At 52.6% G+C, this 11,272-nt stretch overlaps 1 protein-coding gene across 14 annotated transcripts in view; it reads left to right on the top strand.

Annotated features, from left to right (window-relative positions):
- The window catches only part of OPCML (opioid binding protein/cell adhesion molecule like), a 331,383-nt gene that overhangs the window by 224,181 nt on the left and 95,930 nt on the right, over window positions 1–11,272 (top strand). For 8 of the 14 annotated variants that reach the window (XM_017809778.1, XM_017809777.1, XM_017809780.1 and 5 more), the window contains one exon: window positions 635–719. In XM_017809778.1, the coding sequence (XP_017665267.1) occupies window positions 635–719 (85 nt within the window). Of the gene's footprint in view, window positions 1–181; window positions 237–321; window positions 720–11,272 lie in introns of those variants that run through there. The other 6 variants (XR_001873967.1, XM_017809787.1, XM_017809783.1 and 3 more) reach the window with 3 other exon arrangements.

Raw genomic sequence — 11,272 nt, forward strand, 5'->3', positions numbered from 1 at the left:
TTTTTTTTTTTTTTTAATTTTTTTTTTTTTTTTTTTTTTTTTTTTAATCCTCCTTTTCCCTCTGTGATTTAAACAAAAACGCAAGAGCCGGCGAACAGCCCGGCCCCGGCCCGCCGCGCCCCCGCCCCGGTGCCGATGCCGCCCTCCCCTTCCTGCCACAAGCACTCACGTTTCCTCCGTGGGTTATAAACTTTTGATGCCAGATCTCCGCAGCGCCTGCCCAGCTGCAGCTGAAAGTAGCGTCTCCAGCAGCCACACATCTGTGACCTTCATCTCGTGCTCCGAACCTTCTCTCCTCCTCTTCCTCCTCCTCCCCCTGGCCCTCCCGTCCTCCTCCCTCGCCCGAGGACAGCGGGACTCCCTCCGATGCCGCTCGGCAGGCTCAGCGCTCGCAGCCAGCCTTGCCGGGGGCTCTCCTGATCTCCGTGGAGCTCCGCAGCGCTCGCCCCGGTGGTTTTGCTCCCCCCCATCCCTCCTCTCCACCCACCCCTTCCCCCTTTTCGCCTTGTCGGGTGTGTTTTTTGCCTGTTGGAAAAGTCCCCGCTGCCCAGGATGGGGGTCGGTGGGTGCTTAGCCCTGCCCTGGAGGTGCCTGGTCGTCCTCTGTCTCAGGCTGCTCTTCCTTGTGCCCGCAGGAGTGCCCGTGCGCAGCGGAGATGCCACCTTCCCCAAAGCCATGGACAACGTGACAGTGCGGCAAGGGGAGAGCGCCACGCTCAGGTAGGAGCAGCTGCACCGGGGCCTCGGGGGGCTTGGGGGTCCTGGTTGTGGCTTTTGGGGGATGCTCTACGCCCAGCGGGGCTGCCAGAGGGTCCTGGGACCGGCTGGAGACTTTGCGCGTGTCCCAGGGGCTTGTCCCTGTTGTGGCAGGGGACACCTCGGATGGCAGCTCGTCCCCATCGCGGTGGGGGACACCCCGTTGGGGTGGTTTTGTGGGGACGGACACACCGGTGCCGTGTGGCTGCAGGGCAGGGCTGGCGACCTCCCGAGGGGGCTGCGGGTGCCAGACCAGGAGCTGCCACAGGGGCTTAGGTGGCAGACAGTGAGTTAGCATTGCCTGACACTCCCGAAGTTGTGCCTGTGTGGGAGGGGAAGGGGGTCCAGCCGGCGCTGCCAGCGGGTTTCCAGGGCTGCGATGCCTCCGAGGTGTCGGTGTTTCGCCTTGATCACTTTATAGTCTCTGCACGAATCCGTTAATATCAAATCAATCTCTTACTCCAGGGGTGCATCTTATGAATTCTGATGGATGCTTTCCCTTACGTTGTTTGCTGTAGGAGAAACACAGGCAGCTTGTATGCAGATGGGCCACTTGTGTGCTGCACAGTACAGCCGAGCATCCCTTTGCATTCCCTGGATGAGTTACAGGTGTACATGGTGCAGTGCCCAGGTAGCAGAGCAGCTCTCTGTTGGCATCACAGCAGCGTGTCCGGATGAGCAGAGAGCAGCCCAGCCTTTTTCGGGGGGCAGTGGGGACTCAGCTCGTGGCTGGGGCTTTGGGTCGTGCTGTGCGTGCTTCAGGCAGCCCCGGGAGGACCCGAGCTGGTTAATCCGGGAGCTCTGGGACGTGGGGGAAGGAGCACGGGGATGGTGGGACGTGAGCGTGGAGCAAGCGAGCCTGGAGTTCATCTGCTGGTTTCTGTGCAGCAGCGAGCAGAGCGTGTCCCCCACACGGGGCTGGCTGCTCCCCCGCTCAGACCCGGGCTGGCAGGGCTGCAGCAGAGAGCAGCTGCTCTTCCCAAAGCCAGGCACGGGGATGGCACAAGCAGAGCGTGTCACGCTCTCCGATAGCAGCCGAGCCAGTACAGGGACGAGGAGCTGGTGCTGAACAGAGGGTGCTCTGCTCGCCTGGGTGGTCAGGCAGCCTTTCCGTGGCCGAGGTGGGCTTTGTAGGGGAAATGTGTGGTGCATAATGGGGTGGTGGGAATCAGGCTCTGGCTGGAGGCTCAGTGAGTTCCGTGCTGCTGAGAGAGGCGTTGGTCTCCTGTCTGCTTCCCGCAGACTTTGGGATGTTGCCTGTGCCGTGCTCATCCCTGTTCCTCGATCCTGCAGGGACCCACTGGGACACACTTGTCATTGCCCCGTGTAACTGGGGGCCGTGGCTCAGCTGGAGAGCAGAGGGCTCCGTTTCCTTGTGCTTTTCCTAATTGAACTGTGGTGATGATTAACCTGGGCTGGAGCGAGCAGGGCAGTTTAAAGAAGGACAGTCCCCCAGGGAGGTGCCTTTGGCCCTGGTGCTCTTTTCCTCACTGTTGGAATTTGTCTCCCTGGTGAAGCGTGGGGTTTGGGGCTCTCTGAGGCAGTGCTGGTGTGGGTCAGAGCAGGAGGGGTGCCTTCTGTGGGGGGCCTGAGCCCCTTCCCTGGGGAGCCCCTGCAACTCCAGCCGAGCCTGCTGCCAGCAGAGGGCTGACTTGGATCTCCTTTTTTCTTTTTTTTTTTCCTTTCCTTTTTTTTATCCCCTTTATTTTTTTTTATTTTTAAGCTTCTGGCTCCTTTTTCTGTGCTCTTTGCAGGAGGGGATGTTTGTGAAGCAGCCAGCCCTGGAGCCTGGTTGGGGGTATTTTAGCCTTCTTATAAGAAACTCTTCATCCCCCAAGTGCTGGCAGTTGGAAGAAGCCCCTGCCCCCAAAGCACCTGCTCTCTACCTATTTCCCCCCTTGGCATCTGCTCCTGCTCAGGCCCTCTGGTGCATCTTTTCCATGCCTTTACCCCTCCCTTTTTCTCCTCAAGTCCAACCTGCTGCCGTCAGTGTTCTGGCCTCCAGCTCCCATTTGCTCCCAGTCTGCCCCATCTCTTTTGGCATTCCTGTTTCCCCCCTCCTCTGGGTAGTGAGTAGCTTTCCATCTTCCCTTGGGATCTGGCAGTGGGCAGGGGATTGCACACAGGAAGCCAGAGAGGAGGCATCAGTGGTGGGTTGAAGGCAGGAGCCCAAAGGTGGAGGATCTCAAGGAATAATATTAGTGTTTATTTGCAGGCTGCGATACTCTGTGGAGAGCTGGGAAGGGGAAACCTCCCTGGGGGGTCTTTCCATGTGGATGATGTTTGTGGTAGATGGTGATTTTCCTGGTGAATAGTCTGTGCACCCACAGGAGGAGCAGGTGTGGTGTCCTTTGCTGTCCTCCCTCAAATGGCTTTTGGTGCTCACATGAAGGAGTTGGCCTTGGAAAAACGGAGAGCTGTAATTCCAGAGTGTATCTCTTGCAGAATTATCCCTAATCCTGTTGGGTCTGGAGTGGCCAGTCCTCTCCCATCCTCCTCCATCCTGGGCAGGAGCTGGGCTGAGCCTGTGTGTCTCCCTGGCTTCCACAGGGCTGGTGGAAGCTCTTTGCTTCCCAAGATCAGCTCTTTAACCACCCGTTGCATTGCAGAAGGGAGATGTGAGCGAGAGTACAACCGTGGGCAGGCGGTGGAGGAAGCCTGGGGGCTTTTCAGGCTGGTTGTGGTTTTCCTGTATTGGATTTTGGGTGCTTCCATTTCCAGCTCTCCAATCCTTTTTCCGAGGGAGGCTCAGTGTAATCCTTGCAGAAACTCAGGCTCCATCTACAGGCAACTTGTAGGTCATCTTAGATCAGCTGCAAATAATTTGGCTGTTTTAAGCAGAAATTGTTCATAATTCACTACTTTTTATTGTGAGAACAAACGATTCCCATAATAGTCAGTCCCCTTTCCTCTCTGGGGAGCTCAAGGCAGTTTGCAAATTCTCCGTGTGCTATTGAAAATAAAATCAAGCTGCCTCTTGCCTTATTCTGAAGCACAGAACTCTCTGCCTTGAAGTGGGGCAGGTGTTGAGATGGCAGCAGTAACCCGTGTTCCCCGCCAGCCTGGGACACGAAACGGAACAAGGAGCGTGCTGGTAACCAGCAGGGAGGTTGAAGAAGGTCACATTTTAATTTCCCAGCTGGGATTTGATGAGGAAACAAGGATTAAGTTTCTGGTTTTGGGAAGAGAGCCATTGAGCCTCAGCTTTCTCCACACGCCGCTTGTTGGGCCCGTGCCCTGGGGTTGCTGTGGGGGCATCGCTGGCAGGGCACAGTTGGCAATCCTGTTGCCTTGATCCTGGCTGGAAACTCGGGTTGGGTTTCATCCCAGCTGTGTTGCAGTGGTGGATCTTCTCTGGTGGGGGGGGCAAACTGTGGCAAATATTCAAGCGGTGCTAAAATGGGGATGTAAATGGGATCGTCCCGCTGTGCCGCCGGCAAACCGACCTTTTACAACAGGCATCAGTGCAGTTCATAAAGACATAAACCAACAGCTGCTCCAAGTTTCAAGGCTTTATGGTTTTATCTGTATTTAAGAAATATTGCGGTGGGGTTTTTTTCTTTTTTGAGGGAAAGAATGTGTTTCAGTGGTTGGAGGGAGTGGCTGAGAGATGGGACATGGTGCGTTGTCTCCTTGGCTGTCGCCACAGGGACACCAGGATTTGAGGAGGCCCCTCTGTTGCTCTCGGCCTCAGTTTCCCTGTCTGTAAAACGGACCCAATAGCATTGGTTTGTCAGTGATGATCAGAAGAATGAGTGTTTGTAGGTGGTGCTGAGGCGGTGCAGAAAACATTAGGCGTGTACAGCTAGGCTTTTCTCTACACTAAATAATACAGAGATGCTTTATCTCTGTATTTAAAGGCAAATTTTCAAGTCAAATCCCCTGTGCCTGTCTGCTTCTGGTGAACCCATGGCCTTCCCCCAGTGCTTGTCCATGAAGGAGACCAAAAAGCCAGGATAGCTTTGCTCATTCTCGTAAGCTTCTGTGCTGGCTCTGTTCTGTCAATTAGCGACTATGAGAACAATTCCAATTAAAAATAAAAAGCCCGAATAAAACATCATGAGATGCCGTTCTTCCATTTATTTTTGCAATTATAGTTTTAATTATTCCTGACAATGCTGCTTTAGTTCTCTTTTTTTTCTTTTTTGCTGGTGTGTGTGTAATAACCTACCACAGCCTGTCTTCCAGCACACGATGAGACCTCAGTAAAGTACAACCACAGCAGGACCACAGTCTGCAGGCAAAGGTCTGGAAAGTCAGGAAATCAGGGGTTTCCGCCTCTTTTTTTGGTCAAACTGCCGGTGCTTCGTGTACCTACCTGTTAATGGGGGTTGTGACACTCACCTGCTGCCCTGCAACGTGCAGCCACGTACCTGGCAGAGAGGAGAAGTGTTAATGCAGCCACGTCTCTGCCGTTAAATCCTTGCTGGGAAGCGGGGAGAGAGTCACCGCTTTTTGTGTGCAAATGCTAAGAGCTTGTGGGGATTAGCGAAGAGCAGATTAGGGAGGACTTGCTCCATGGCTGCCCCCTCCTTTCTCCCCCCCCCCTCCTCTCCTACCCAAAAAGTTTTCTGGAGCAGCTAAATATATACCTGCCGTTTCCAAGGTAGAGCTCTCTGCGTGGCGGAGCTGTAATTGGCGACTCAGTGAAATTACAGCCACGGATTCTGGCATTTGGATCCTCCTGGCTGGCATAATAATTTCTCCCTAGGTAGCTGGTATTTAACTTGTCTTATCTGCTCCTGATAGTTGTAATTACAGTGCCCACTAATTTCACTGTAATATTGCAGCCGCTGGAAGGGTGGTTGGAGAAAGGTCGGGGGGTTGCAGGAGGGCTCCCTCCTCCCCTGCCTGCTGCACCAAGGCACGTGATGCTGCCAAAATGCAGATGCTGAGACTGTGGAGCTGGTACCCAACCTTCTGGTTGTGCTCACTTCCCACTTTGGTGGGGCTGGAACAGCCTCACAAGCCCCCACCACACCATTGTCCTTGCTGGCATCCGGGAAGGACATGCTGGAGGGAGTCCTGGTGTCCTTGCTGTGGGATGAATCTTGGTCTGCATCTCACATCAGGGCTTGCTGGTTGGTTTGTGGTGACTGCTTGGGTTGTGCAGGGAGAGGTTGGTTGTCCCTGAGACTGGTTGTCCTTGAGGTTGGTGATCCCTGTGGTTCATTGTCCCTGATGCTCGTTGTTCCTGGACTGGTTATCCCTGCTGTTGTCCCTGCAGATGGTTGTTCTTCAGGCTGGTTGTCCCTGATGTTGGTCATTCCTGGGCTGCTTGTCCCTGAGGTTGGTGTTCCCTGAGGCTGGTTGTCCCTGCTCCAAGAGCACAGTCCTGCTCTGCAAGGGGAAGATTTGGGGCTGACTTGGAGGAGATTCAGGACTGGCTCTGGGGAATTCACCTTCAGCCAGCGAGTCTTTGGCTGCTGCTTGTGCCAACACCTCTCCTGCTGAGCCAGCACCAGGCAGATTTTGCCGTGGGTGTAGGACTGGACTCGAGCATCAGGAGCTCAGGCCCTGCTGACACAGACTGTAACCAGAAGGCTGGGGTTTTGCTTCAGAAAATCCTGTTTTTGAGAGCGCAGTGAGCTGGTGGGGTCTGCAGGGGGAGGAGGAGACCCTCACTGCCACCTCTCCAAGGGACAGGATGTGAGCCCTGGGAAGGCCCTCTTGCCCAGCAAAAAGCCAACCCCCACGCAGAGTTTTTAAGCTCTGCTAGCCAGAAATAGTTCCAAGTGGTGATATTTACCTCCAGGGGATGAGCCTGAACTGCTAGTAATCCTCTCACTATAGGGTACACGAGATCATTTTGCAAGGATAATAAACTCCCTGGTAATAGCTGTCCTTCCCTGGATCACACCCAGTGCTCCAGGAGCTCGGGTCTTTGTTTCTGGAACAGGATTAGGTGTTAACGCTGCAGAACAAAACCGGGGCACAGTGGCTGCTTTTCACATTCCCGGTTTCCAAAGAGTTTCTCTGTTCCCTTGACTGCTCTCACAGTTTGCCTCCTCCTTGCATTCCTCAGCCCTAAACCACGGATGCTTTTTACAACAGCTGGACATATTGTTTTAAGTGATAATCTTTAGATACTGCAGCCGAGCAGACAGTTCATAAGAAATATCTGATTCGGTGACTATCACTTCTCCTTCTGTCCTTGTGAGCAGCCTTTGAGGGTTAGGATGTGCTGGTTTTTCTTCCCTTTTTTTTTTTCTAATGAGAAAAATCATTTCCCCACAGCCCCTGCCAGCAATTTTTAGGCTGTAATGGGTTGTTTACTGCAGGTTTGATTTGATGTGTAGGTCTTGTCTTCCCTGACAGACTGAACCCTTCAAGGTCAGATCTTTAGTGCAAAATACTCACATTTTATACTTCTGTTTTCTTATGAATTTTTCCCAAGATTGGCTTAAAATGAGTTGTTTCCATGGCTATATTCACTTGATGGACTTGTTCCTTGGGATACAAATGGGTCTCAAAGTCTGTTTCTCTGTGGAGGGGGAGGATAATGAGAACAACAACTGTTGTGGTGTAAATTGTAGACTTAAGGGTTTTTTTCTAGTACTCTAAAAGATCAGTAAATTGTGCTGATGCTGATGAGGCACCTTGTGCCATCTCTAGTGCTGGTGGGTTCAGAGTGGGGGCACTCAAGGAGATGTCACACAAAGCATTTTGCTTTTTCTTCTCTTGTTGTACCAAGGCTTGTGTGTGGTGTCACCACCAGGTTGGACCTGGAGAGAAGAGGAATGGGAGGCCGGGAGGGAGAAAAGGGAAGAACAGAAAGAAAAGGTGGAAGGGGGGAAAAGAAAAAATTCAGGTACAAGAAGGGAATGGGTAAAGGTGAAGCCAGAACATTGGAAAAGACTATCTAAGTTGAAATCCATGACTGGTTACCCCTACTGTGTGTCCAACTGGCTGGACTGAAGTGTGGGGGGCTTTGGCTTCATCCAGCTGGTACCCAAGTCCCAGGACCAGTCCCAGTGGGATAGTGCATCACCCCATCTCCTATTTTTATATTTTCCCTGTGTGTGTGCACGTGTGTGTATGTATATATATATATATATATAAAAATCTAACAAATTTCTAACCCATATAAATCCAATTACCCATGTTTTGCCTGCAGGGAGCGAGGGAGATTAATGTTTGGTATTTTGGCAGGAATGTAAAAAGAAATAGGTGGTAATAACAATGAAGGCTCATAAAAAGGAACCGATAGTCGTGTCTGCGCCCGGGAACCCGCCGTAATTCCTGTGGGTATCTGTCAGCAGGTTGTCCTTCTCCCGTGGAGGGAAAGGGAAGAGCCAGGAGTGCTTCCAGGGCACCTGAACATCCATCCTGCCACTGGAGAAGACATTAATGTGATGATGATAACGGAGGCTGATAAAGAGAAATGGTTTATGTGCCAGGGCACCCTCTCGTGACAGATCCTGCTCTGTCGTGGCTTGTAGGAGCTGCAGGAGTGTGTTGCTGTTATCCCTGTTTTGTGGAGAAGCAAACGAGGCCTGAGAAAGCTGGATAAATGTGGGAGGGTTTTTGGAAGGAGAAGGTGGGAAGCTCTTCTTCATGCTCTGTGATGAGTCTGTGGTGGTGTTGGTCCCTGCAGATCTGGTTTGGAGTGACACGGCCTGGAGTGTTTCGGGTAGGAGTTGGGAGTACCAGAGTTGTGCTCTTGTCGCTTTTTCCTCCACTCTGAGCCCTTTCCTGCAGTGTCTCCGCATGCTGAGTGTTCCCCAACTCTTTTCCTCCCCTGACATGAACCTGGGCATGCGATGCCTTTTCCTGCAGCTCTCACTCGGGACAGTAGCTCTGCTGGAGGATGAGCAGTCACTGCAAGGCTGTTCCCATCGCATCATGTCGCTGCTTGGCTTTGTCCCCTTCTACCCATGATCTGTCCCATGTGGTGACTGCAGTTGAGGGGGTGTTGTGCTACCAGGCACCTCTCCTCCCTTGGCTTTGACACTTGTGAGCCAGTCACTAATCACCCTCCACTGACACCCTCTCTCTGGTGCCTGGGTGAGGTCCCGTGCTGCTCTCGTTGTCCCCCGTGTCACGGGTGGCATCTGCTCTGCTCCTCCGCCGTCACCTGCGGTCACGTATTAATCAAATCACGGTTCAGATCCTGCGTCCCCACGGCGGGTTCTGCCTTCTCTGCAGGCTTTGCATCAGGCTCCTGGCTCTCCGTTTATTACCACCACCGGTTTTATAACCCACTTTATCAGATGACTTTTTTTTTTTTTTCTCTCCTCCTTTCTTAAAGAGCATAACCCGTGAGCAACTCATCATTTCGGAGAGAGAGGGAGAGTGCCGTTAGCAGGAGAGCAGGGCTCCATGCTTAGCCCTGGAATGAAGAGCCTGCTTTACCGTGGTGTTGCGTTTAATTCAATCAAAGCAGTTAAAGCCGAGATTTAAAGTCCTTTGTGTGATCACAAGAGTTGCTCTGATGCTGCAGCAGGTAGAAGGGAAGATTGAGCCCATTTCCAAGGAGACTCCCAAGTAACTGTTGGAAGCAGCCAGGCCTGGGGCTTACTGCGGCAGCGGCCACGGTGGGAAGCTGTTAGCATTCACATCGCATCCCATCTCTCTCTCTGTCACCCTCCCTGCTCCTGCTCCTTATCCCCATATATTCCTTTAAGTAGAATTGATTAGTTTGGCCCCTTTTTTTTTTTTTTTTAACTGGGGGAGGGCTATTTTTAATTAATATGCTTTACTGTAGGATAATTGCGCCGACTGGTCCCATCGCTGTCTGAGTCACCCTCTCCTCCCTTGTTCTTGCGGGAAGGCTCTTTGGACTTAATTAAAGTTAGGGATCCAGGGCTAGCGGGAACAGCAGGAGTCTTGCAGGGTTTTGATGAAATGATTGCTGTGGGGGAAGCAGCTATTTTCTTTCCAGAGCCATAGATTGTGATGCTGAGACAGTGTTACGACCGTCTGGTTTGACCACCTGCTCTGCACAGGCCACTGCATCTCGTCCTGCATTTCCCATCCTGCGCACACAGACCCCTCCTGGACACCCCAGCCTTTGTGTAGGGGTGAGAGGAGCCCAGTTTTGGGGTGTTGCCCCTCCGTGAAGGGAGCATGTCTTTGACCTCCCTGTGCCCGTCGCTGCTGGGCTGTTGCAGGTCGTGGCAGGGGATGTTGGAGGGATAAGGGAGAAGCTCCGTGGACTCGGCGAGTCCTTTTCATCTCAGGTTTAAGCGCTCGTGCTTGCAGACAGCACTGCCACCAGAGCTCAAATGCAGCCCAAGCAAGAGCTTAACAAGCTCCGAGAGCTGTCCAGAAAGTTATCCTGACACCAAGTGACAGACTCTCAATTGATATCCTCTGGAGACTTTAAACTCACTTCTGCGAGGTTTCCAAAGCTGGTTTTGTCTCATACCTGAAGAATCCTTTATCTGCTGCGACGCCTGCCCTGCCTCGTCTCATTGCTCTTGACGTTTCTCTTTGTTGCCTGCTGCAGCTCGGGTAAACTCCACTGCAAAACTATTTAAGAAGGGTTTCTCTCAGGCTCTGCTCTGCTCTCTTGCTGGAGTTCCTTTATAAATTGCCTGGGTTGATGATGTTCCTGCTTGGCTCTGCAGGGAAGTGGCTGGAGCGATGTCAGGACCACGCTCTGCTCATCCCAGAGGGCAGGGGATGCTCCAGACTACAGGGCAAAGTTAAATAGGGTCAGGAGTGGAAAAGGGAGGAGAAACCATCCTAGGAGATCGCTCACCTTCCGTCCTGGGAAAGCTGTGGAGCAAAGTAGCAAAATCATTTGTGATCAGCTAGGACAGGACAAGAAGCTGTGCCACAGCCAGCAGAGATTTGTCAAGGAGGAATTGTGTCAGATGAATCTAGTCTCTTCTCTACAACTGAGTAACGAGCCTCCTGGGCAGGGGGGAAGCAGGAGGTGCCTCAGACAGCGATCCAGGCAAGGCTGTATCTGCTGCCCTGTGAGCTGGTGGGAAACTTGGGATGGGAACTGTTGTCTGGAGCTGCTGTAGGGAAACAGGCTGGTCTCTGTAAGGTGTTTCCCTGCTTCTGAGACCCAGCCCAATATAAATTCTATTCCCAGCTGGTAGGAAGAGCCACCTTTGCAGTAGTTTCAGGCTGCAGCTGACTGGTAACATCCTGCTGGATGGCACAGAGGACTTGGGGGACTATCTCTATGTCCTGAATCTCCTTGTGTAAGAGTGAGTCTGTTCATAACATCATTGTGCTGCAGGGCCGGCATTATGGGATGCCATCAGGGACTTTGGAGGCTTCTGAAGTAGCAATGTGCAGTTACTGATGTCTCCTTCTAGACCCTTACCCGGTGGTGCCCTGTGTGAGAAGGTCCATGGTGGAGCATATTTGCTGCTCTGTAAGGTTGGGATGGTTTTCCTTCCAGGCAATGGGGATTGTCAGCCCAGTGCAGGATGGCTGCTGGCCACATCCTGCTGCCTCCTGCCTTTTTAGATGGTGTTCTCAGCAGCAGTACTTCTCCTCCCCTCCTTGCTCAGGGTGTTGTGCTCCAGCACAGGAAGCCCTAGGCCCCTTCCCAC

The sequence above is a fragment of the Lepidothrix coronata genome, unplaced genomic scaffold, assembly GCF_001604755.1.
Source record: "Lepidothrix coronata isolate B3197 unplaced genomic scaffold, Lepidothrix_coronata-1.0 Scaffold27, whole genome shotgun sequence".
In the NCBI taxonomy this organism is placed as follows: Eukaryota; Metazoa; Chordata; class Aves; order Passeriformes; family Pipridae; genus Lepidothrix; species Lepidothrix coronata.